Source organism: Myotis daubentonii, chromosome 16 (genome assembly GCF_963259705.1).
Source record: "Myotis daubentonii chromosome 16, mMyoDau2.1, whole genome shotgun sequence".
Taxonomy (NCBI): domain Eukaryota; kingdom Metazoa; phylum Chordata; class Mammalia; order Chiroptera; family Vespertilionidae; genus Myotis; species Myotis daubentonii.
This window is the reverse complement of record NC_081855.1, coordinates 25,463,370-25,489,407: the sequence shown is the minus strand read 5'-3', so window position 1 is coordinate 25,489,407 and position 26,038 is coordinate 25,463,370. Positions and strand designations below refer to the sequence as shown.

At 53.9% G+C, this 26,038-nt stretch overlaps 3 protein-coding genes across 3 annotated transcripts; 1 reads left to right on the top strand and 2 right to left on the bottom strand.

Moving 5' to 3' along the window:
• Positions 1 to 843: 843 nt before the first annotated feature.
• On the bottom strand, positions 844 to 2,880 carry SEBOX (SEBOX homeobox). The gene is made up of 3 exons (XM_059671661.1): positions 1,737 to 2,880; positions 1,415 to 1,575; positions 844 to 1,251 (listed from the first exon to the last, which is right to left on the bottom strand). The coding sequence occupies exons 1-3, from the start codon at positions 2,065 to 2,067 to the stop codon at positions 844 to 846; spliced, it is 900 nt and encodes a 299-aa protein (XP_059527644.1). The 5' UTR covers positions 2,068 to 2,880.
• A 490-nt stretch (positions 2,881 to 3,370) lies between these two features.
• On the bottom strand, positions 3,371 to 6,334 carry VTN (vitronectin). The gene is made up of 8 exons (XM_059669400.1): positions 6,164 to 6,334; positions 5,951 to 6,070; positions 5,537 to 5,875; positions 5,318 to 5,457; positions 4,898 to 5,054; positions 4,580 to 4,732; positions 3,793 to 4,134; positions 3,371 to 3,568 (listed from the first exon to the last, which is right to left on the bottom strand). Exons 1-8 carry the CDS (start codon positions 6,225 to 6,227, stop codon positions 3,456 to 3,458), a joined length of 1,428 nt encoding a protein of 475 aa, XP_059525383.1. The 5' UTR covers positions 6,228 to 6,334; the 3' UTR covers positions 3,371 to 3,455.
• Positions 6,335 to 7,655: 1,321 nt separating this feature from the next.
• Positions 7,656 to 25,768, top strand: SARM1 (sterile alpha and TIR motif containing 1). Its single transcript, XM_059669396.1, has 9 exons — positions 7,656 to 8,508; positions 14,649 to 15,267; positions 17,170 to 17,382; positions 17,691 to 17,782; positions 17,895 to 18,130; positions 20,336 to 20,438; positions 20,515 to 20,704; positions 23,693 to 23,814; positions 23,901 to 25,768. The coding sequence occupies exons 1-9, from the start codon at positions 8,039 to 8,041 to the stop codon at positions 24,028 to 24,030; spliced, it is 2,175 nt and encodes a 724-aa protein (XP_059525379.1). The 5' UTR covers positions 7,656 to 8,038; the 3' UTR covers positions 24,031 to 25,768.
• The last annotated feature ends 270 nt before the right edge of the window (positions 25,769 to 26,038 follow it).

Genomic DNA, 26,038 nt, shown 5'->3' with positions numbered 1-26,038 from the left:
ACTAATCCCAGCAGAAACCTGGGTAATACCTCCCCCACCAGAATCTGTGGAACTTGGCCCATTTAGAGATTAGGTGATGGAGATAAATTTCAAAAGCAAAGGGCCTTCTCGTCCCCGTTCATTTGTATCACACAGCAATCCAGATTAAGGTACAGAGTTTGGGTTTTATTTGGAGATTAGTTGGTATTACAGATGACAGTGATAGCAAAACCCAACGCTGCCGTGCACACACCACCCTACCCTGTTCAAATCTGTCAGGTTCTCTCCACACCCCCAGATCAGAGGGCAACCGATCTGATCTTTATGAAAATTAAATCAGTGTAAGCTACAAGCTCCTGTTTCTCCTTTATTACTTTAATAGCGCTGCTTCTTCAGATCCATGGTTCTGATTAATTTGTCCAGGTGGTAGGAGGTCAGGAGAGACCCTCGACTATGAAAGGGTTGGTCCCTTGCAGTCTAGAATTAGGACCAGCACACTCTCCTCCCCTAGCTCACTTAGAGTGAGGTGCTGGCCTGAAGGTGAGAGGCAGCTTCCTGCCCATTTTCCTTTAGAGGGAGGAGGTGTCTTCTGCTTGGGTGAGAAGAGTTGGGGGCCGGGCCTGGCAGGACGGGGGGAAAACATGGCCCCATACCTCATCCCTCTGAAGGTCTCTCCTGCCAAGACAATGGGCATATGCCTCAGGAGGTGCAGGGTGCTGGGAAGCAGGAGCCAGGTCCCATTTACTCCATAGGTCCCGCATGTAGGCTGGCCTGGAGGACAGTGGAAGGGAGGGATCCCTGAACTAAACTTTCTCCCCATAAGAGAATGCCCTTGTGTAAAAGAAGAGGGTGATGTGTTTCAGCTCAAGGGGCAGGTGGGCTACAGGAGCTAGAGGAGTGGTCCAGGTTGGTGACAATGGCCGAGGCATAGATGAGTTCAGACAGGCTGCCCAGTGAGGTCTGGGGAGTAGTTTGCTCTGAAGAAAGATGGACCCCTGAAGCCCCAGCTGGTCCCCAAGGAGCTACAGCTTTAGCCCCCACCCAGCCCTGCCCTGGACCCAAGCCAGGAGCCGGACAGGAGGCATGTCGACACCCTGAGGTGCACTGAGCTGTGCTGCTGGAGAGTGGAAGCTGGCCTAGTGTTTGGGGCTCCTGAGACTGCTGGAGGGCATCTGAAAGAGAACCGGGTCTCTGGGGGGGCTCAGGCCTGGAGTTTAGGCCTCCTGGCTTCCTGTTCTTGATTCTCTTGGCCCGCCGGTTCTGGAACCACACCTGGGAAGGGAAGAAGAAGAGGTCTCTTTTGGCTCCAGTATCCCCTCCCCCCAAGTACAGGGAAAGCAGAACTTGGAGGCAGGATACTCAGAAGGAGCTGTGGGTCAAGCCCAGAAGCTGGCTGTGTGAGAGTATCCCCACCCTGAGGGGGGTCACAGCTCACCTGTATCTTGGCCTCAGGAAGGCAGGTGACCTGGGCCAGATGCTCACGGGTGCCAATGTCAGGGTAGGGCCGTGCTGCAAACACCCGCTCCAACTCCAGCAGCTGTCCTCTGCTGAAGGTGGTCCGCTTTCTCCGGTGGGGACCCAACCCACTGGCATGGCCTGTGGGCCGAGGTGGAGATCAAGCCAGGACTTGCTTCAAGAGCCTCCACCCCAACCTCAAAGCCCCCAAGAGACCCTGAAGCATCTGCTGCCTGCCCAAATTTCCCCCATCATACCCTCCCTTACATCCTTCCCTGCCAGCCCTTTTCCCATCAGATCACCTGCTGGCAATGCATCCACAGGGTTGGCCATGGAGCTGGCAGAGAGTGAGGAGCCAGAGGGCCATTCCCAGGCTGTGCCCACACCAGACTCCTCTGATTGGGGTTTTATCCTGCTCAGAGGGCTGGCTCCACCTCCAGGAGCATAGAGGTTTATCATCCAGCTTGAGGAGACACAGGTGGCCAGGGGCAGTGTTGGAGCTTGGCAGGGTATAGGTAGGGCACAAGTTTTGGGGCCCCTGCTCCTCCAGGGCTCCACAAAGGAAGCTGGTCCCAGCCCCACTCCTTGAACTGCACAGTCTGGCCGTCTGTGTCTGAAATCCGGGTACTTCATAAAAATTCTCCCAGGGCTTCTTCCAGGAAGCCAAAGAAATCCCTCTCTGCAGTGTTCCCGGGACTTCAGCCCTGAAGGTGCTGGCTGCCTTCAGGGGAGAGTGGGTGCAGTCCTGTCCCCCAGCTGAGGACTGGGCTCCATAGGAGTCCTCTGTCAATTGCCAGAGGGGGCAGCAGAGGAGACTCTAACAACTGAACAGAACTGGTCTGTCGGTACCTGATCCTAATCCTGATGCCTGTCTGCCTTCTCCAGTCCAGTCCAGGCACTGCTGGGCTGGGGTTTTCCATCGAGAGTAAATAGAATCCAGGCCTTCCCGGAAGTGGGCCATGCTGCCTGAACTTGCCCAAGTGTACAAGTCAGCCGTCATCCTTGTTCCACACATCCTGGATGCTGGCCTGAACTTAGTTCTGAAGCCTCCAAAAAGCAGAAAGGGTTCCCTTTCTCCAGGATATGGGAGAAGTACCTGCTGAGGCTGGGCAGGGTGCAGAGCATGACGGGACAGCAGCAGGGCTGGGAAGCAGCTGTCACCACCAGATCTCCCTCAGGTCTGCTTTAGAGCTCTGTTTTCATCTAACCCTTTCTCTCTGGCCCCTCGAAAGCCCAGGTGGGCTTCCTGGAGTCCAAGAACCTGAAATCAGAGGAGGTTCCACAGGTACAACTGAGGGGTTTTAAGGAAGATATTTGTATATACAGCGCACTGGTCCTTGGAAATCTTCTGGGCCACTTACTAAGAGATGTAGGAACATTTGAATTTCCATTGGGTCCCTGCCTTTCCTATCTCTCCTAACCTCAGTGCCCTGCACCCAGACCCCAGACAGAGTCCTCACAGATGGGGGGTCACTAGGGGAGCTGGGTCACTAGGGGGTCACCAGTGACCAGTTCCCTAGGGACTCAGGTCTTCTGAGATAACCACATTTCAGGCTCAAGATGACCAGAAAGCTGAACCAGAAGCCCATCCCCTTCGCCCCTTCTCTGTCCTCCAAGACCCTAGGGGTCAACTCCAAGAGGTAAAGCAAGCCCCGAGCTGAGAGGGGGCGCTTGGGGACTCCTATCATCATCCGAGCTCCTGCTTAGCTACTGGTGGGTTGTTGGGGGCTGCTTAGCTCAGGAGGAGGGCTAGCACCCACGAGGCCTTCTCCAGCCCACAGCTTTGTGGTTCATTAGGAGGCCCTGAGCCAAACATGGGCTGGACAGAGGAAGGCTCTTCTCTCCAAGCCACCCTAGCAGCCCAGCTTCGCCTCCCTTACCCAGGCAGAGCCCTGCCTCCTTCCTGTCTACCCCAGTCAGGACAGTAATCTTAAACTCAGCGCCAAGGGATCTTTATTGAGCTGGGAGGAGGAGGTTAGAGGAGGAAGCAGCGGAGGGCCCAGACATATGGGCTCCGACTCCTACTGGTGATCAGGGGCTGGGCAGCCCAGCCAGTACTGGGTGATGTTCCGTGGGTAGGGAGGGCTTACAGTATCCACTCGCTGTGTGCGAAGGTTGACTCGGTAGTACTTGTCTGGAAGAGAGGTTGGGGGAGAGAGTGAGACCCAGCCTGGCCCTGCCCACGCCTGCCCTAAAACCCAGTCTCCCCTGGAAGGGTAAGTGAACATCACAATGCAGGCCAGGACTCCTGGCCTGGCTTTCCGGAGTCGCTGCTCAAGGGCCGAGTTCAGCTCATGGGAACTAGAGAGAGCAGGGCGGGCCATGCTGAACCCGCTGCAGGGGTGGCAGGGCTCCTACCTCCTGAGAAGAAGTAGACGCTCTGGATGGGCTCACATTTGGGAGGCACAAGCCAGTCCATGTCGTAATCATAGTTGTAGGTTCCCAGGCCACTCTCCTCACTGGAGAACAAGGACAGCCAGATTGAACGGGATTTCCGGTGGGAGTTGGGGCTGTGGCCACCGGCGCGGCCACGGCGTGATCGGTAGCGTTTACGGCTGCGACGCTTAGACTTAGTGCTCTTGGTCAAGGAGGAGCGGGGAGCTGAGCCTGAGATGTAAATCCGGCCAGCCATGGCTGCATCCACTTTCCCGGGCACACCAGGCCAGTCCTCGCTGATGGACTGGGGCGGTCTGGTACCACCTGTAGCAGGGAAGGGGTTAATGGGGAACCTTGAGAGCCTGGACCCTCCCCGCCCCCGCCCGCCCGCCCCCTACAGGGTAGTTCATCAGGTGCCCAAGGACACAGCAAGCTAGCGGCAGAGGCCAGCACCCTGGCTTTCTGACTCTGTTTAATGCCCTTTCCCCTGGCCTCCCTCCACCATGTCCCGCCCTATTTACCTCAGCCACAGCCCCTCCTTTTGCTGGCTGTGCCTTTGGGCATGCTAGGCAAAGTCCAAGGTGTGGGGTCCAGGTGGAGGCAAGCCTTCCCCCCAAAGGTCAAAACAGATGCAAAGTCTGGCCTGAGCAAACAGCTTTTGATGGATAGCTCTACAATCACTTCCTCCTCTGGCCAGCCCAGCCTTCCCTCTTGTCTCTGGGATCCCAGCCCTCTTGAAGGGGAAACAAGACCTGCCCTCCCTCCATACCAGAGGGTCTGTTCCAGAAAAGAAGCTCAAAGATGTCCTCCCAGCCAGCCCGCTGCATCATGGCAAAGTGTTCAAACACGGTTGACAGGGAGCTATCTTCACACTCCTCCCGACTGGGCTGCTGCTGGAACTGGTACTCCCAGTACTGTTGTCCTGGGGAGGGGTGGGCATGAGCAAGGCTGGAAAGCCCAGAGGCTGTTAGGAGCTCCAGGCCAGGGCAGGGTGGAAGGAGGATGGACATAGGCATCATCTAGGCCAGTCCCCCCAAACTGAGACTGCTCCACTGCCTGCTCATTCTCCCCTCTACCCCCTGAGTACCCTTGAAGAAGTAGACCCGCTCGCGTCCATTGTAGTTGTGAGCGGGGAGGGCGAAGGCTGCATCCACATTGTCTGGGACGCCCGTGAAGCCCTCAGAGATGCTGCGGGGGTAATCGGGGTCCAGGACACCATCCTCGAAGCGCCAGTACTGACTTCCCTAAGGGGGTAGGGAAGGAGGAGGGAGGTGAGGAGGTGGCTGGCTGGGCACGGAGGCAGAGCTCCCCCATCCAAGGCAGCAGTCTCGGTTCTAGACTTGTCACCCAGGACCTGGACCCTTGGGCTTCCTTCACCTCCCAGAGCTTCAGCCAGACACCAAAGGCTGGGATTCAGCCTCCTTGCCCACCCTGGCCCCCCGCACAACAGCTCTCAACTCCTGCCTGGATACCCTTGACCCTCACCCACAGCCCCTGGGCCCGGCACCTTGAAGAGGTAGGTCTTCCCCTGACAGTTGATGCGGGTGAAGGCAGCATCAATGGGGCCCTCGATACCCCAGACATCTTGGATGAGCTTGGGGTACCCAGGCCTCACTGCATATTCATCCAGCTCATAGCAGTACTTCCCTAGAGTGGAGGAGGCTGTGTGAGGGACGGGATGTTCCTGGGGCAGACCCCCGCCCCAGAGACCTGCCCCTGGAGTCACCTCGGAAGGCAAAGAGGGAACCATTCTTGAGGTCAGTGAAGGCATCAAAGGGCTTCCCACTGCACAGCTCCTCTGCTGAGGATTCGAAGATTTCTTGATGGTTGCTCTCAGGCCTTAGGGTCTCCATGTCAGGCCCTGGGGTCTCCTGTTCTGGTCCTGGGACCTTTTCCTCAGGATTCAGAGCAAGTCCCTGCTCAGGAATGCTTTCAGGGGGCTGTGGGGCACTGTTAATGAGGGTGCTCTCTGTCTGTGTGTGGACACTGGGATTTTCTGTCTCCGAATCGATGCCATCAACCCCGTACTCATCTTCTGCCATAGTGAACACATCCCCGCGAGTCACTGCAGGCAGAGTGGGTGGTGTGAGTCTCCGGCTGCAGAGGGGACCCCAGACCCACCCAGCCATTCTGAACGCACCTTGGGGCTTGCACTCAGCCACGAAGTCGTAACAGCAGCTCTGGTAGTAAGAGCAGAGCTCATCGCACTGACACTTCTTTTCCGGGTTGAAGCCCTCGGTGCAGCGATCCTTGCATGACTCTGTGGGGAGGGAGTTTCAGTTGGCACAGCCAAGACAGGCCCACTCTTGCCCACCCTACATTAGCCCAACTGGCCACCAACACCCTCCTGCACCTTGGTCAGCCAGAACAGCCCAGGCCAGCAGGGCCAGCATTAGAAGGGGCCTAAGGGGAGCCATGGCAGGGCCTCTAGCCGTGAGCCTGGCTTACTGGGTTCTGTGCTCTCTGCTCTGATGCCTGAGAAAGGGAGGGAGCAGTGGGAGAGAAAGGGAGGGAACCAGAGAAGAGGAGCTGCCTTTCCTGCTGCTCTATTTGTTCAACCTCTGGCCCAGCCCCCAGTGCCTTGACCCTGAGAGGTTGCTGTTGCACAGGGTCACATTCCTGACACTCTGGGCCTGGGAGAGCTGCAAACAGGATCCTTGCCAAGCTTGGGGTTATTTCAGGAGGAAAATAGTACAGTGTGTCTGGAAGGCAGAAAGAAGGCCTACCCCACCACTTACTGGCCGTGTGACCCTGGGCAATCTGCTTTACCTGCCTTAGTTCTCTTTTTGGTAAAATGAGACTAATCATACTTGGGAGATTATATGAGTTAAGCAGACAAAATGCCCAATGCCTAGAGAAGCCCCGACTTCAATCTCCATACATGGTATTGATCTATGATCTGTTTGACCAGGCACACCCACTCATTGTGTATTTAGGGCAGTGAAGTGAGGAGGGGAGGCGGAATGCTGGTACGCACCCTGGGGAAATCTTTTTATCAGGAAAGAACAAAGTTTCATTTCTGGGTTCATCCCTTGGGCGCATTGATTTTCCCAAGCTGGTCTTCACAACACAGGAAATTGAGTGACTATTAACCCTCTGGACTGGATTTGATTCCTGAGTCTTCCACTAATTTACTGCTCCTGAGCAGGCCACTCCCTGTCCCCACCCTCAAGAGTGATCTGGTCCGTGTCCCCCCCCCCCCCATTTCCTCCCACTTTAAGACTCTCGTGAGAAGTAGGATCCCTCTACCCACAAAATGCCCACGAGCACAGAATGCCCGATTCTGTGCCTACTTTCAGGGGTCCACAGAACTCCTGTAGTCCTCCCGCCACCTGCAGGAAGTGACCCTGAGAGTTTCCAGCTGATTTTTTTTTCTGTTCTCTGATCAGAGGGGAGTGTGACTTGGGGGCAATCTCTTTTCCTTAGGCCTAAGTCGGTTCGCCTATTAAATGGGAACACTAATTCCTCCCTCAGAGGCAGGTTGTAAGGCTGAATTGAGAAACAGGCATAAACCGCCTCTAGAGTTGTACAGATCGTTATTACGATCGCTTTAACTACAAGTAGGGGGGAGGGGACACACAAGGATGCTGCTTGCCTTCACATGACCAGTGTCACGGTTAAACCCGAGGCAGTCTTCTCGCTCTCCACCCGCTGCCGCAGCACCCGGGGGAGGAGGGGGGGCGGAGGGGAGGCGGGGGTTGGGGGATACCATGAGGGGGGAGAGGTCTGGCGAGGGCGTGGGCGGGGCGGGGCGGGGCGGGGCGGGGCAGGACTTGAGGGTGGAGCTACGCAGGAGGCAGGGGCGGAGCCCCGCGAGACCCAGAGGCGGGGCGTCGGCTCTGGGTTCTGGCTTCTCAGGGGCGTGGCTGCTGAGAGCATCTCTGCTAGCCAAGCCGGAGCTGGAGACGCGCTTTGTTCTGGTGGCTGCTGCCTGCACCCTTCGGCGTCTGGGTCGGCCCCTCGCTTCCCAGCTCCCTCCTCCCGTCCATCCCCTGTATCTGGGCCTGCATTCCCTTTCCCAACCGCTTCGTCCTACCTAGATCCTGTCCTTCCCTCTCCCAAACTACTGGCCAGCGCCCTTGCCTGGTACCCTGCTCTCCATCCCTCCCTCCTGCATCTTCTTCCCCCTGACCTCCTCTCGGGTCCCCTTTTCCCCAAGGTCCGGGTCGCTCCGCTCCGCTAGGTCCCGCCCCTCCAGGCCAGGGATGCCCTCTGCAGCCCCGCACCCATGGTCCTGACGCTGCTCCTCTCCGCCTACAAGCTGTGCCGATTCTTCGCCATGTCAGGCCCACAGTCGGGCGCCGACCGGCTGGTGGTGCCGGGGCCGGACGGGAGCGGCAGCGCGGGGCCATGGTGGGTCGCGGGCGGCCGCGGGCCGCGCGAGGTGTCGCCTGGGGTGGGCACCGAGGTGCAGGGCGCCCTGGAGCGTGCGCTGCCGGAGCTGCAGCAGGCGCTGACGGCGCTGAAGCTGGCGGGTAGCGCGCGGGCTGTCGGCGTCGGCTTGGCGGAGGTCTTCCATCTGGTAGAGGAGGCCTGGCTGCTGCCGGCCGTGGGCCGCGAGGTAGCCCAGGGTCTGTGCGACGCCATCCGCCTGGACGGCGGCCTCGACCTGCTGCTGCGGCTGCTGCAGGCGACGGAGCTGGAGACGCGCGTGCAGGCCGCACGCCTGCTGGAGCAGATCCTGGTGGCTGAGAATCGGTGAGGGTGCCGGGCTGGGGAGAGCGCCGCGTGGTGTGGGGCAGCAAGGGCTGTGGGGTGCCTGGGTCGCCCGTGCGCTTTGCACTGTGCCTTCCTTCCCTGCCTCACCCTACTACATCCCTGGTGGGGATCAACGTATCCATTTTATGAATGAGAAAACTGATGGGAAAGTTTAGTGACTCGCCCAGCGTCATGCAGTGAAATAATGGTGCAGCCAGGATTCACTCCCGGGGCTGGTGAGGTGAGGAACGAGACAGGGAGAGGGGGAATGGTAGAACAGGAACTTGTCCCTGATTCTGAGGATGGAGATAGGATCCTATTGCCAATGCTCCCCTAAACCAATAGCCCTCCTCCCCACAAGCCGGAATGCCTTTTTATTCTACCTTCTCTCTCCTATATCATCTCCCTCCTCCTGAGAGAGGGAGAGAACGCAATACTCAGAAAATGGGACCCCCCATTCCTCTCTCCCCAGGCTGAAATGAGTGCCAGTCTAAGGGTTATTTACCCTCCTCATGCCATCCCAAATCCCCCTCCTGCTTCCTCCTTCATTTTGGTCCATGTAACAGGCCAGGCATGATCTCATCCTGCAGCTGCTGATAGGAATCAGAAGGTTTTCTGCTGAGACACTGAGGGTGCTGGTATCTCAGCAGAGTTCCTGTCTGTTTCAAACAGCCTCTAACCCTACCTGACCAGCAAGCAAAGAGACACGGATTCCCAATGAAGGCAACAGGAAATGGTCTCACCACAGGCTGGGCTGAAAGAAGGAGGGGAAAAAAGGTTTTCTGCTGAGATGCATGGGTGGGGGGAGAGGAAAGTGAGGTGGAGGGCTAGGCAAGGGCCAGACGGAGTATATGTTCTCTCCCCTTTCCCAAGTTGTGTCAAGGTGAGTAGGTGGGGTCCAATTGAGGCCCGGCTGCCACTCTCTTGGCTGCCTCTTGAGGTCTCCCCTAAAATATGAAAACCCCTGAGCACTCTCGTTCTCTCTCCTTTGATGCCAGAGCAGATCAGGATGTCACACTTCAGGCTCAACCTGAATTCTCAGGCCCCTCAGGTTTTGAAGGGTTTGGAAGGGTCACTTTCAGTTCATGCAGCTCTCACAAGTGTGATGATCATAGGGTAGTGGTGCTTTCCTTGCCATCTTCAAAAAGTGAAAATAACTTTGTGGGGGATGGAAATTGTGCAACTCTCAAAAATGCATGAATGAAGACATGTAAATTGGGAAACCAAGTTTTGGTTCTGCTTGTTCAGCAAGTCATTGACCTCTCATCTAACATCATGTGCCCTAAATTTATGGGAATGGACCATAAATTTAGAGGGCTAGCAAACAGAGTGGGTGCTCACTGGATGTGTGGGCCCATGTTGGTGGGTGTGCCCTGTAGGCCTGGTATGTGGGATGGGGCAGCTATAACTAGACCTCCTGGAGAGTGGGTGCAGCGAGCACCCTAGAAAGAGGAGGGCTACAAGATGCAAAAAGCGCTGATATTTTTAAGGTTGGAAATAACATTTATCACGTGGTTCAGAACTACTGAGAGAGGCATCACACTAACCAGTGTCCTTGGTCCCAAGAAACCACGTACTGGTTGAGGCATTGGTTCAGGTATCACTTCAGGACCAAGGACAGATCCCAGCGCGCCTGCTGGGGATCAGAGTCCTTCCAAAGAAAGGTAGAATCTACTTACTCCTCTGGACTGTGCCTGGAGGAGGCTGGAAGGGAAAGAACGGAGTGACACACAGATGATGTGTGTTTATGAAATATTGTTCTTCCTCTGCCAACCAACTTCCTCTTAAAGAGGGCTCTTCCATCAGTTTCCCACACCTTTTGCCATTCTCAGTTCTGCAGCTCTCTCCTTCCCAAGATGCTGCCACACCCACTTCCCAGGAGTCCAGGTGTCAGCTTCCCTCACCTCAAATATCAGGATAAGTGCAACCTTGATGTTTTGGGACTACGCTCTAACTAACCGAACTACCCGACCAGGACCAGGGCTTCTTGTTGTCTTTAACCTTTTGAATTTTATTCTATTTAATTTTTAAAAATGTATATTTGTATTGATTTTAGAGAGGAAGGTAGAGATAGAAACACCAATGATGAGAGAGAATCACTGATCGGCTGCCTCCTGCACGCCCCCTACTGGGGATCGAGCCCACAACCCAGGCATGTGCCCTTGACCGCAATCAAACCCGGGCCCCTTCAGTCCCCAGGTCGACACTCCATCCATTGATCCAAACCAGCTAAGCCAACCTTTTGCATTTTAATTATGATGTGTCCTGGTGTGGGCCTCTTTGGATTCATCTTGGACTTGTAATGTCTATTTCCTTCAAGTTAGAGATGTTTTCTGTCATTATTTTTTCAAATAGGTTTTCCATTTCTTGTTCTCCTTCTGGCACCCCCACAATGCAAATGTTGGTGTTCTTGAAGTTGTCCCACAGGCTCCTTACACTATCCTTGTTTGTTTGTTTTTGGATTATTTTTTCTTTTTTCTGTTCTGATTGGGTGTTTTTTGTTTCCGTATATTCCCATTGCTGATTTGATTCTTGGCTTCATCTACTCTACTGTTGATTCCCTGTAAATTATTCTTCATTTCAGTTAGTGTGTCCTTAATTTCTTATTGGTTCTTTATTTATGCTGTTGAGGTGCTCACTAAGTTCATTGAGCATCCTTACAACAAGTGCTTTGAACTCTGCGTCTAGTAGATTGCTTGTCTCCATTTTGTTTAGTTCTTTTTCTGGAGTTTTGGTCTGTTCTTTCATTTGGGACATGTTTCTTTGTCTCCTCATTTTGGCAGCCTCTCTGTGTTTGTTTCTATGTGTTAGGTAGAGCTGCTACGTCTCCCAGGCTAGATCGAGTAGCCTAATGTAGCAGTGCCCTGTAGGGTCCAGTGGCACAGCCTCCCCAACCACCCAAGCTGGACACTCAAGGTGTGCCCTCTGTGTGGGCTGCATATAGCTTCCTCTTGTGGTTGAGCCTTGATTGCTGTTGGCATGTCAATGGGAGGGATTTACCCCCAGGCCGATCAGCTGCAAGGACTGGCTGTAACCTTCAACCACCATGGAGGATCAGCTGTACAGGGCCCACCCCACAGAGCAGGGCTTACTTAAGCAGGGCTCTGGTGCCCTCTGAGTCTACCCTGTGAGTGTGTTGCTTGTGAAGGTGGTTGGGGGATGGTGCTTCAACATGGTATGAAGCTGTCCACTGGGTGTGATGGCTCTAGGGCCTCCTGGGAAGTACCGGCCAAAGTCAGCCGCCACCTGTATTCTGCCCCGGGCCACCTGGCATGAGCTACAAAGCAATCTGCATATGGCTTCTCCTTATGATGGGCTTGGAGGTGCCCCAGCGAGGTCAAGCTCTGAACCAAGGTTGGCTGCTGCTAGTGCTGGGCCTAGGGCCACTTAGTGAGAGGTATGGGGCTCGCTGAGGCCAGATGCTGCTTGTTTCAAAGATTTTAGCAAAGTCTGAAGCATGAACCAGGTCAGGCCAATCATATGGAAAAGCCACCAGAAACAACTTGGGTGGGCCTGAAAATTGGGTGGGCCAGAGCCTCAGGGAATCAGGTTAATGGGGTCTCAGATATGGCTCTGTGGAGGGAGGGCTCATCAAAGGAACAATGACGTCTGCCTGGGAGAAAGCTGCACCCCCAGCCCTGATGCTGGTCAATTCAGTTCCATTTGTCTCTGGTGCCTTTCAAGCTGCTGCCCCTCAACCCCCATGTTGGAGCTCACAAGAAGTGAGTTCAAGTTAGTCTGTGCACTTAAAGAGGAACTGCTTGGGACTCCAACAGCCTCTGTCTCCCTCAACCTCAATGTCCACTGGTTTTTACAGCCAGAAATTATAGGGTCTTCTCTTCCCAGCACTGGAGCCCTGAGCTGGGGAGTCTAGTGTGGAGCTGGGACACCTCACTCCTCATGGAGTACCTCCACAGCCAAGATATTCCTCCCTATTTTTACCTGATACACATGGGTGTGGGACCAGCTCATACTTGTCTCCACTCCACCTACCAGTCTCGATGTGTCACCTTCTTTAATTCCCTAGCTGTAGGACTTTAATTCAGCTTGCTTTCAGGTGGTTCTGAATGATGGTTGTTCTGTAGTTTAGTTGTACATAATTTTGATGTGGTTTTGAGATGAGGGGAGTACCACCATGTTTTCCTATGCTGCCATCTTTTATTTTCCTTCAGTCTACTATGTTAGTTTTTAAAAAATTCTTTATTGTTTAAAGTATTACATGAGTCTCCTTTTTCCCCCTATGGACCTCTCCCCTGCCACCCTCTCCCCCAAGCACAAGCCCTCACCCCCCTACAGTCTGTGTCCATTTGTTTTGCTCATATGCATGCACATAAGTCCTTTGGTTGATCCTATGCTGCCATCTTGACCAGAAGTTCCCCTTGTCTTGACTAATGTCCCCACCATCTTTCTGACTTAATCCCATAGGCAACCATTCAACATATAATACATATCTTCCTATCTGTATTCTGGTAAAATCTTTGTTCTTGTTTTGTGCATACATTTTTAATTTTCACAAATTGTGCTGAATTATATTCCATTTCTTACTTTCCCCCACTCAGTGTTATGTTAAAATCCTTCATGGTGCTATGTTATCATCTGCTCAGTTACTTGTAACTGCTCCACGGTCCTCCAGACTGGGTACCTGCCCATATTATCTCTCCACTCTCCCAGGCTTGATACTGGACTGTCCCCAGTTCCCCCACCACAGATAACACGGCAGAGCATGAACTTGGCTATGTCCTTTTGTGGATCTGTGTTGCAATCTCTTTGAAATAGAAATCTAAGAGCCCCAATTTCTGGCCCATTCGGTGTGTGTCACCTTAATTTCATCCACTCATCCCAGCCTGCCCCCCAAATGGACTGTCCCAGCCTGTATCTCCACCCACAGGGCTTCAGGGTGTTCATGGCCCCACACTTCACTAATCCTTCGTGTTGCCCAGCTTCTGCTTTTTGCCTGGCTAATAGGTGTAAAGTCATTGCTGTTTTCATTTTCACTTCTCTGATTAATAATGAGTTAGAGCATCTCTTTGTCAGCATTTTGGATTTCATCTTTTGTAAGTTGCTCGTTTGTGTCGTTTGCCCGTTTTCTATTGGATTTGTCGCCTTTTTCTTGTGGATTCGAATATTTACTTATATTTACTTGTATAGTATATATATGAATCCCTTGTTGGTTTTATATTTTTCCTTGTTGGTTTTAGACACTGCAAATATCTCTGGCTTTCTATTCTTCAAATATGTCAGGCTCATCAGCCCTCAGGGCTTTTGTCTTGGCTGTCCTCTCTGCCTATTATGTTCTCCCAGATACTTGCAGGTAGGGCTTTCTGGACATTTAACCCTCAGATGGCATCTCCTCAGACATATCCCTGCACCCAAGCACTCTCCCTTATGTCAGTCACCTGGTTTTGCTATCATTCTGGCCATATCACTGTTATCCTGTTCATTCCCTGTTTACTTGCTTACTGTTTGTCTCCATATTAGCTGAGTCACTCTTAGTCACTGTTTAACTTCAGCCACTAGCTCAGTGCTTGGCACACAGTAGGTTCTCAATACATGTCTGTTGAATGAATGAATAAATACACTCAGTCGTGCAGCATGGACTGAAGAGAAGTTTGAAGGCAAGGCCAGAAGTGGTGTGCTTCAAGTGACACTTCAAATGATGATAAGTTAACATTGAGTCTTTCCTATGTGCCAGGCACTGTGGCAAGCACTTTACACGGATTATCACATTCATTCTCACCATAAACCTATAGAGTAGGTATTTATAATCCTATTTATGAGATGAGGACACTAAGGTAGAAAGATAAAGGGAGGTACCCAGGGTCTCGCAACTAGAAAATGGCAAAGAATTTGAAAGCAGGACCCAGGGGATCTGCTCCAGAGCTAGGTTTCTTAACCAGGACCCATACAGCTTCTCCAAGGGAGGGTATAGGAAAGGGAATGGGTGAGGCCAGGAGAAAGCACCCTTATAATCAGAGAAGTCTGGTCCTCCCAGGCAAGAGGTGTGTGGGGGGGGAGGGGGGGGGAGGCAGGGAGAATAATGCTCTCCCTCATGTCTTATATGAGGTCCACAGAATATACTAGTGACCAGGGGGCAAGCCAGACACGGCAACTCCACCGTCCCCTCCACTGTCTTCCGGCAGGGACCGCGTGGCGCGCATCGGGCTGGGCGTCATCCTGAACCTGGCAAAGGAACGCGAGCCGGTGGAGCTGGCTCGGAGTGTGGCCGGCATCTTGGAGCACATGTTCAAGCACTCGGAGGAGACGTGCCAGCGGCTGGTGGCGGCCGGAGGCCTGGATGCGGTGCTGTACTGGTGCCGCCGCACAGACACGGCGCTACTCCGCCACTGCGCGCTGGCGCTGGGCAACTGCGCCCTGCACGGGGGCCAGGCGGCGCAGCGCCGCATGGTGGAGAAGCGCGCCGCCGAGTGGCTCTTCCCTCTCGCCTTCTCCAAAGAGGACGAGCTGCTGCGGCTGCACGCCTGCCTCGCGGTGGCGGTGCTGGCTACCAACAAGGAGGTGGAGCGCGAGGTGGAGCGCTCCGGCACGCTGGAGCTCGTGGAGCCGCTCGTGGCCTCCCTGGATCCCGGCCGCTTCGCCCGCTGCCTGGTGGACGCCAGCGACACCAGCCAGGGCCGCGGGCCCGACGACCTGCAGCGCCTCGTGCCGCTGCTCGACTCCTCGCGTTTGGAGGCCCAGTGCATCGGGGCGTTCTATCTGTGCGCGGAAGCTGCCATCAAGAGTCTGCAGGGCAAGACCAAGGTGCGGGTGCGGGTGCGGGTGCGGGGTGAGGATCAGGTGTTAGACAGCATTGGGAAGGCTTCCCAAAGCAAGGAGAAGGATGAGGAACCAGTTATTCTGGTCTTGAAGGCAAGACCAAGGTTTTAAAGCAGTGGGACACGTGTTTTATAAAGATTACCCAGGTGCTGCCTGGAGATGGGATTGGCAAGGGTGAGGTTGGAGGAAAGGGGGCCAGATAGGAAGCCATGGCAGGGGTGCAGTTGGGATGGTGGGGGTCAGGACTAGTCCAGAGAGAGGCAGAGAGAAGTAGGCAGATTCCAGAGGTGCTGAAGAGCTAGAATTAGGACTTGGTGGGTGGCCGGGTGAAGGAGAGGGAGGAGCTCAGGGTGACTCCTGACTTTGGACATAGGCGACCCAGTGGATGGTGGCACCAGGTACTGAAATAAGGTGAACCGTGTGAGAGGCAGGCTGGAGTTCCGGAGGGTCAGAAAGTGAGTTCACTGGGACAGATCGGATTGGAGGTGCATGAGAGATGAGCAGGTAGAGAGCTCCCGTGGGCCATTTTGTCATTTGGGTCTAGAGTCCAGGAAGGAAGGGAGTGTAGAGACAGAGGAGCAGGTTGTCAGTGTGTCCGCCAGAGAACTCCTACCAGAGTCCCCATAGGCCCCCGTGCCCAAGGCCTGATCTGAAACCTTTGCCCTCTTCTCTAACTTGCTGTGTGACCGTGGATATCTGGCTTCCCTTCTCGGGGCCTTTCTGTGTCTCATTTTTATCCTCTGGAAAATTGAAGGAGTGGACGGACCACAGCAGTAGTTCTTACCCTGGATATGGGACTAGTAGTAGTTAAATTATCAAAAGTTTGAAATTTTATTTTTTAAAATATTACAGAATCAAGATTATCCCTATAGTGTCACCCTCCCTACTTTCTGTTCCTTTGGGAATTTGGGGGGTTGGTGACAGCTGGTGCACAGGGAGCGGAGCACACCACATGAACCGCCCTGTCTGTACCACAGCTGTCACCTGGGGCTGCTCAGAGGAGTGTGTCTCTCAGATGATTGTCATGCATCGTGTGTGTCCTCACAGATCAAGGAGATGCTTGGTGTTAGGGGGTCTCTGAGGCCTCCTCCAAGGTCCAGTGTTCTAGGAGTTTCTGATTCTCCTCTCTGTGCCTGCTCCAGAGATGGGCCATGGGAGGACTGGCTTTATAGAGCGGGTCATTTTGCTTTGGGAGAAGAGCCTTGAGGGGAGTTGGAGTAGGGAAGTATTGGGCAGCAGCTATGACCACCCTTTCCCAGCCAAGCTAGTGAGTGCAGTTCAGTAAAGACACAGTAAGCCCCCACTCTGTGGCCTGCAGTGTGCCAGGCACAGGACTCCTGGGGTGACTAAGACATGACCTCAGCTTATCACCCAGTGGCAGTTGCATTATCAACTAATGACAGTGGCATTCAGAGTGTGGTACAAGGTCAAACTGGAGATGCGGGCCAAACGGGGGGAGGAATCGATTTGGATTCCAATGGATGAATAGGACTCCCCCAAACAGGCTGGAGGAACCAAGGGCCTGGGAACACCTTGGCCAAGGCCAGAGGTGGGAGAACCTTTGTGGGGGGTGTCAGACAAGTGTGGGCTGGTGAAAGGGGAGGTGAGCTGGAGTTGTGGACAGAGGCTGCACTGTGCCAGGCCTGGCCGCCATATTGAGAGCTCAGACTTTATCCGCGGGACAGACGGAAGCTGTGGAGGGGAGACATGAAGCGTCAAGAGCTTTGAGAGCGCTTCAGGAGGAGGAATTCAGGCTCCATGATTATTGGATGAAGGCAGGGCTAGGGCAGACGGTGGGACTTTCAACAGTGAGAAGAAGCTGGGCACATTTGGGGGTGGCTGGCTGGAAAGTTGGGTACAAGGCACCCTCTCCTCACCTCTCCCTAGGTATTCAGTGACATTGGTGCCACCCAGAGCCTGAAACGCCTGGTTTCCTACTCCACCAATGGCACCACCTCAGCGCTGGCCAAGCGCGCGCTGCGCCTGCTGGGCGAGGAGGTGCCGAGGCCCATCCTGCCCTGCGTGCCCAGCTGGAAGGAGGCCGAGGTCCAGACGTGGCTGCAGCAGATCGGCTTCTCCCAGTACTGCGAACGCTTCCGGGTATAGCGGCGCATAGGGCTGCCTCCCGGAGCCAGAGCCTGCGCATCCCCAAGGACGCGTGGCCCCTGGGGCGCCATGCGCACAGGCGACCTTGCCCCCTCCCGTCCCGCAGGCCCGAGGCGCCAGCGCGGCCTTTTTGGGGTGGAGAGCCTGTACTCAGCAATTTTCAGGGTCACTTGGCTCTAATCGGGGTCTTATCCTCTTCCCCTACCCCTGTCTCCAGTTCCCTCCCCTTGCATCTTGTGCTTGGGGGTTCAGGGCTGAGATGGGGAGCCCTTCCTTCTTTCTTACCTCCGACTCCACCCCAGGAGCAGCAGGTAGATGGCGACTTGCTTCTGCGGCTCACGGAAGAGGAGCTCCAGACGGACCTGGGCATGATATCCAGCATCACCCGCAAGAGGTATGGAGCCTCCTGCCTGCCTCCCGCCCCCCCCGCTCCCACTCTAAACACCCCCTCGGCCACTAGCGGGTCTGAGTCAGGACTTCAGTGACCTCTCCTCCCTGGGGTGCAGATTCTTTAGGGAACTCAGGGAGCTCAAGACCTTTGCCAACTACGCTACGTGCGACCGCAGCAACCTGGCTGACTGGCTGGGCAGCCTGGACCCGCGCTTCCGCCAGTACACGTACGGCCTGGTCAGCTGCGGCCTGGACCGCTCCCTGCTGCACCGCGTGTCCGAGCAGCAGCTGCTAGAGGACTGCGGCATCCGCCTGGGCGTGCACCGCATGCGCATCCTCATGGCCGCCAGAGGTCAGCCTGCCCGCGACCTGGAGAGGCGAGGGGAGACATGTGGTGGGCCCCCGGAGTCAGACTGGATTCTGAAGATGCGAGGATGAATGTGTTGCACTTTGCCCTCAAGAAGTTCCCAGTCTGCTGTGGGTAGGAGGAAGGCAGGCATATAAAAGGGGGGTGACCACAGCAGGAGGGATGCCCTGTCGACCCAGGTCTAGGCATTTAGAGGCTGTCTGACCAGGTCTTAAAGGACATACTGGGTGTGTGGGGGTTGGGGTAGCAGCAGCAGGACAGAGGGAGCCGCATGTGCAGGTGAGACAGAGCATGGGGAGTCCATATGTGAGATATGGGTGGGAAGACAGGTGGCTTATTCTATTAGACAACAACTTGCACAGTATGGATTCTAGAGATACTTTAGGGAGGTCATGAGGGCTTTAGCAACCCTCTTTATTTACTATTTAATTTACTAATTTACTATTTAGCTAATCTTTATTGTCGATTACTATATGCCAGGTCCTGTATTAAGTTTAAAAAAATTTTTTTTATTGATTTCAGAGAGGAAGGGAGAGGGAGAGAAAGATAGATACATCATTGATGAGAGACAATCATTGATTGTACTGGGGATCGAGCCTGCAACCTAAGCATGTGCCCTGACCAGAAATTGAACCGTGACCTCCTGGTTCATAGGTTGACGCAACCACTGAGCCAAGCCAACTGAGCTTAAGTTTTGAAAAGTCATTGTCTCATTAATCTCTACATCCATTTGATGAAGTGGGTGTTAATTTTTTCAATCAACTTTTAAAACTGTTTAAAGAATGAAAGAAGTATAATTTAACTTAAAAGTGTCCAGTTTGAAGAGTTTGGAAACATGCCTACTCCTGTGTAAATACCATCATAATCAGAGATAAAGAATATTTCCATCAAGGATGTTAATTTTAAAAATGATAAAACTAAGATTTAAAGAATTTAAAAATATTTTCCAATGTTTAAAAGCCATTAAATAAGAGAATTAGGATTTGAAACCCTTCCTTCCTGCTTCATAAACAGATAAAAGTTATCTGTGGATGTTAAGTCTGAATATTATGAGAAGACTAGAGGCCAGGAGCATGACATTCCTGCACTCGGGGCATGGGGGACTCAGCCCAGCCTGCGTGCACCCTTTAGCAGTCCGGGAGCCCTCAGGGAGCGGGCCTAAGTCACCACTTGGACATCCTTAGCACTGCTGCAGAGGCAGGAGAGGCTCCCACCACCACCACTGCACCAGCCATCAGCAGGGCTTGTCCCCCTGTGGGAGCGCACTGACCACCAGGGATAGCTCCTGCATTGAGTGTCTGCCCCCTGGTGGTCAGTGTACGTCATACCAACCAGTCGTTCCACCGTTTGGTCGATTTGCATATTACCCTTTTATTATATAGGATGGATTCTTTTCATTCATGTATTCATTCAGCAAGTACTTACTGAGCTTTGTCCCATGCTTTTGCTTCAACCAAAGCAGGTCAAATTTGGTCATTTTTACTTTGCAGCTCTCAGGAAACCCTTAAGAATCATTTTTTTAAAAAAAGGATCCTACAGGGGGAAAATAGCTTACAAATCTCTCTTCTACAGGGAGTAGGGAGCAATGACATGCTCAGACTTGGATTTTAGAAAGATCCCTTTGGTAGCTGTGCAACAGATTAGGCTGGGCAAGTGTGGATTTGGGGAGACCACGGAGAGGGCTAGAGTTGGGGGACATAAGGAGGGCCCTGAGGCTGGAGTCTAGTTGTTTAGTAGGAAGAAGCCACAGAGCATGGTGCCTGGCGCTGAGCACTGAACATCAGCTCCATGAGGGCAGGGTTTGTTGGTTCTGCTCACTGCTGTACCCCAAGCACTAAGGCTGGGCCTGGCACACAGTGAGCGCTTAGTAAACATGGTTGAGTGAATGGATGAGAGGCAGGAGTTGAAGCTGACACCCAGGTCTCTGACTGGTGGGAAGCTAGGAGGAAGGATTTAGGATGTGTTAGGTTTGGAGTGCCTGTGGGCAGCTGGCTGTGCAGGTCTGGAGCTCCAGAGAGAGGGCGGGGCTGGAGGTGCATTTCAATGTCCCTAAAACACCACGCCTGCCTCCTGAGAGGGACTCACCGAGAGTTAGCGGCCTTCCTTCCTGTAGACCCCAAGGGACGATGTACCTCATTATGAGTAATGGTGAGGGGCCACCCTCACCAAGCTGTCTCCTGTCCCCCTCAGAAATGCTACACTCCCCTCTGCCCTGCACTGCCTGCAAGCCGAGCGGGGACATTCCGGATGTCTTCATCAGCTACCGCCGGAGCTCAGGCTCCCAGCTGGCCAGGTGAGGAGGAGGGGGCAGGCAGGCAGCCTCAGGCCTTTGGGAGAGGCCAGCGCAGTGACCAATGGCCTCTTCGCAGCCTCCTGAAGGTGCACCTGCAGCTGCATGGCTTCAATGTCTTCATTGATGTGGAGAAACTGGAAGCCGGCAAGTTTGAGGACAAGCTCATCCAGAGTGTCATGGGTGCCCGCAACTTTGTGCTGGTGCTGTCAGCCGGGGCCCTGGACAAGTGCATGCAGGACCATGACTGCAAGGACTGGGTGCACAAGGTAGGTGCTGGCCTCTCTGGTCCCTCTCTGTGGCCCAGGGACAAGGGTCTCCTGTTCCTTCTCATCTGCACACCCCAGCAACCTCCATGGCCCAGCTGGAAGTCAGGAGTCACAGCTCTGACTGTAATAGGACTCCAGCAAGTCACTTAGGCTCTCTGGACCCATGTCTCTCATCTACAAAATGGGGCTAACTTACCTGTCCTATTCACTTGGTAGGATTGTTGCGAGGGTCAGAGAGAGATGAAAACTCTTTGAAATATAACCTCCAAGAGGGAAGAGGGCAGGGGAGCAGAGTGAGAGGCACAAAGGAATTAAGAACACAAACCTTCTCATTTGTGCAATGGAGAGGTTCCCTAGGAGTCGGTCAGGGTTGAAGTTATGCAGGGACTTTCCCAGGAAGGCTGTGCTCAAGGGTCTTGGCACCCAGCAGACTGCAAGGAGGGAGGCGGGAGGAGGGAGGAGGGAGGAGGGAGGCGGGAGGCAGCAGGCCGGTGGTGGGAGCCTTTGCCTTGGACCAGTAACACAGGCTCCATCATCGCTCCTTGGTAGTTTTTAGAGCTTAATTGCCTTTGGTTTTAAAACTCCTTTCCCCGAAGCCGCATTTGGTGGGTAATCAATATGGAAAACCACAAGTGAACTGCACTCAGGGAAATCCAATCCCTGTGGTTCCCTTTTCAAAGGGAAAAAACCCATCCAATAAACACTTACCAGAGCACCCATTAATAGTAATATTCTCAGAGCAACCTTGTGAAGTAGGCTTATTATCCCCTTTACCGAGGAGGAAATAATAGCACTTATTATTTATTAAGTGCACTACATGCTGGGAGCTGTTCTAACCACTTGCCATGGGATATGGTAGTTATTCCTTCCAGTGATCCTACAAGATAGGGACTGTCATTAACCCTCTTTTGTTGTTGTTAATCCTCACCTGAGGATATTTTTCCATTGATTTTTAGAGAGGGGGAGTGAGAGAGAGACATCGATGTGAGAGAAACACACCAATGGGTTGCCTTCTGCACAAGCTCCATGTGTGGAACTAGGGATCCTGCAACCCAGGTACTATCCTTGACCAGGAATTGAACCCGCAATCCTTTGGTGTGTGGGCTGACACTCTAACCCAGCTGTGGGCAAACTATGGCCCGCTTGAAATGAATAAAACTAAAAAAAAAAAAAAAAAAGACCATACCCTTTTATGTAATGGTGTTTACTTTGAATTTATATTAGTTCCCACAAACACTCCATCCATGCTTTTGTTCCGGCCCTCCGGTCCAGTTTAAGAACCCACTGTGGCCCTCGAGTCAAAAAGTTTGCCCACCCCCTGCTCTAACCACTGAGCACACTGGTCAGGGCAACCCTATTTTATATATGAGAAAGCAGAGGCTTTGAGAGCCAGCTGTTTTTGCCTCAGGTCACAAAGTCTGTGTGGTAGACTCAGTGTGAACCCACATCTGATAATTCTAGAGTACGCTCCCTAACTGCTATGCTATGTTGTATCATTCATTTATTCATCCAGCCATCCATTAAGTATTAAGCAAGGGTTGACTATGGGCATGGCTTTGCGGGAGATACTGAGATATAACCTCATCCCTGCCCTTTTATCTGCTAGGGAAGACAGATATTAAGTAAATTACTCATTAATTAACTTAAATTTGCAACTCTAGCATGTGCTGCAGAAGCTATGAGAGCCTATAATAGGGGAATCTGACCTGGTCAGGAAAGTGAGGGAAGACTTCCCTGGGAAAGTGTTGATTGGCTGAGGCAGGGAAGAGCATTCCAGACAGAGGAAACAGCATGTGCAAAGGCCCTGTGCAGGGAGGGAGGAGGGCAAATCTAAGGGACTGCAAGGTCTGTGTAGCCAGGAGGACAGTGCAGACATGGAGTTTGAGAAGTGAGCTGTGGCCAGCCACGCACGACCTTCAGACATTAAGAAGTTTGAACTTCTCTTCTGAGCCATGTAAAGTCCTGGGGAGTTTTAAGTAAGGAGTGACATGCTCAAATTTGCATTTTGCAGAGTAGCTGGGTGACGGGGCAACATAGAGAACAAATCAGAAAAGAGCAAGAAATGGATGCGAACAGACCTGGAGGAGGATGAAGATAAGCGAGGAGGATGGAGCAGGAGAGTGGTGGGGTACAGGGAGAGAAAAACGGGTGGATTTGAAAAGTAAGAAAGAAAAATGAATACGCTTTGCAGGGCTTGTGATGGATCGATTTGGATGCAGGGGGCTGTGATGTTTTTCTCCTGACACCAAATTGTGTGGGTTTATTCCCACACCAATAACCAGTTCTCCAACTCACCACCCATTGGGTGTCCCACAATTCAATTCAATTCTGATACTAACCACCCACAGTGAGTGTCAGACTCTGCAGGTAGGAGGGCTCTGTCCCACAAGTCTGCCCTCACTTCAGATGCCAGTCGAAAGGCCCAGGTTCCCAGGCTACCCACACTTCTGACTTGGCTACAAATTCAGGGGTTCCCATGACTCCACACCAGGTTCAATAATTTACTAAAATGATGTGAAGAGCTCAGGAAAGCACTTTACCTACTGGATTTTTATAAAGGATATGAGGGCAAGGTAGGGGGTGAGGACGCAGGCAGGCGAGGCCCAGAGCTCCCGTGTCCTCTCCAGGACGCTCTCCCGGCACCTAGATGTGCTCAACCCATGTTTAGGGGCTCCGATGGAGGTTTTATTATGTGGCTATGATTAAGTCATTGGCTGTTGGTGAATGAACTCAATCTCCATCCCCCCTCCCCTCCCTGGGGGTGTGTTGGGGCGAGGGAGCTGTAAGTTCCAACCCTCTAATCAGACCTTGATCTCCCCCCCTCCCACCAGTCCCCATCCTGAAGCTATCTAGGCACCTTCACCCAGATATCTGGAGGTTAGAAGAGCTCTGTGCTGAGAACCGAGGACAAAGACCAAATATTGTTTATTCTACCACAAAGGGCGAGCGAGAAGTCAGGGATCTCTTCCTCCTCCCTCCTTTCTCCAGGAGATCGTGACTGCTTTGAGCTGTGGCAAGAACATTGTGCCCGTCATCGATGGCTTCGAGTGGCCAGAACCGCAGGCCCTGCCCGAGGACATGCAGGCCGTGCTCAGCTTCAACGGCATCAAGTGAGGAGGGGGTGATGGGTACACAGGCCCCCAGCCAGCAGTTCCCTCTTCCTGGCCCTCTGACCCGCCGGCCTCTGTGCCCACAGGTGGTCCCACGAGTACCAGGAGGCCACCATTGAGAAGATCATCCGCTTCCTGCAGGGCCGCTCCTCCCGGGACTCGTCTGCAGGCTCTGACACCAGTTTGGAGGGTGTTACACCCATGGGCCCGACTTAACCAGTCCCTAGTCCCCACGTCCTGCTGTGACCCCCATTTCCATGGTCTCCCTGGAAGGAGCAGCTCCGCACACCGGCCTCCCTGGGCTGAGACAGCCTGGGCCCTTCTCAGGAAATGGCTCTCCCTCTCCCAGACCCCCATGGGCCACCTCTAACCCAGCTTCCTCAGTATCCAGAAGGGGAAGCGAGGCATTGGGTAAGGGTTAGACCACCCTTAAGCCCTGCCACCAGGTTCTCTGTCTCAGGTGTGGGAGGGTCACAGATCAGTTCTGGAGACACTGAAGAGCGAGGGTTCGCTGCACACAACCCCCTCTCCTGCCCTGACATCAGCCAGCTTGAGTAGGGGACGTCAGGCAGCCTCCGACAGGAATTAAGGCAATGCCCAGCCCTCCCAGCCCAGCGGCCTGGGCCTGGGAACCAGCAGGGATAAAAGTCCACTGGTGGCTCTCCACCTACACTGCGCTGGTCCTCAGGCTCACCACTTCCTGCCGCCCTGTGGCCTTGCCCTGAAATCACTCAGTGTCCTTAGCTGACCTGGTCTGGTCCCAAGTCCCCTCCTAGCCTCCCTGAGGCACAGCCTCTCTCGCCACATCCTGGGTCGGGATTGGGCTGAGCCAGCCCCTCCTCTGGCTGCTTTGCGGCTACGGCTGGGTTTGAAGCACTCACAGGTCATGGCACTCCCTGCTCGGGCCTGGGCAGGGGCGGCCATGTCTCAAAGGGCTGCCAGCCACCCTCCCATGCCTTGGTGCTGTGCCTCAGGCTCTTGCCCCCCCTGGCTCAGCTGGCCTCCCCAGCCCCTCCCAGCAGTAGCCTGGGCAGAGCCTGCAGCTCCTTGGGAGGAGGCAGTGTCCTGAGGAAGGGCAGGCGGTACATTCAAACCACCTGGGAATTTTGTTACAATTCCATTCAGGCGACCTGGGGTGGGGCCTGGACTTCTGCATTTTTTGATTCCCAGCTGAGCCCATGATGGTGGTCAAGAAATGACACTTTAAGTAGCCAGGCTCTGAAATACAAACCCCTCACCCCCCTTTACCAGCTCCCCGGCACCCCGCTCCATGGTCTCCGCAATCATCAGAGCCATTTTACGTTACCCGGTGTTATCTCCGTTTTACAGAGGAGTCAGATGATGTGCCATTTTCTAAGCCATGAGTGGCAGCCCAGGATGCAGACCTGGCCTCCTGGTGCTCAGCCCACTGCTGGTGGCACTGCCCTCCGGAGAATCATGCTGGAGGCTGAGACCCGGCTGGGCTGCCGCTCCACAGACAGCTGGCTTCTTCCTCGCCCCAAAGAATCTAGAAGTGGGGATAGGTTTTTGACCGAGGGGCTCTACGGAAATAAATGAGCAGGAATACCCCTCTGCCCCTTCCTCCAGGAGGGTAGGAAGGCTCCAGCTAACCAGGCCTGCCTCTTCCCTCTTGAGTAGCGTGTTCGCACCTCAAGGCTGGCTCAGCTCCCAGAGTGCCTCCTGCAGGTGCTGGCCAGGTCACTCTTAGCTCTTGAGCCACATGGTCAGGAAGTCAAAGGTCTCACTCCACCCTCGGTACTTCTCCCACTCCCCTCCCTGCCAAAGACACTGTTTAGCTGGCCCTAGCCCCAACTCTGGCTTTGACTGCACTTCCTCGTTCATGCCAACAGGGGGCCCACCGCTGCCGGGCCCTGGCTCTGATGGTGACTAAGGCAGACTAGACATTGCGCTCACAGAGCAGAGACAGTAACAATACAGTGTGGCGAAGACCCTCCAGGAGCTTTCTGTCTTTTTGTCCCCAATCCCACTCCCTCCTGAGGTCCCCCATGGACAGTGCTCAGAGAGGTTTCCAGCCCTGTTTTTTCTGTTTGGCACACCCTCCAGTGCTGCCCCTCCTGTCTCTCTGGGGAATCAGAGCTCAAGCCTCCCCACCCCCCAAACCCGCCAGCAGCTGAAGTGATGACCCTCCCCCCAGCCAGGCCTGTGTGTTCTCGGGACTGCCTCCCTGCCGTGACAGGGCAGGCACCTTGGCCCCCACCTTCCA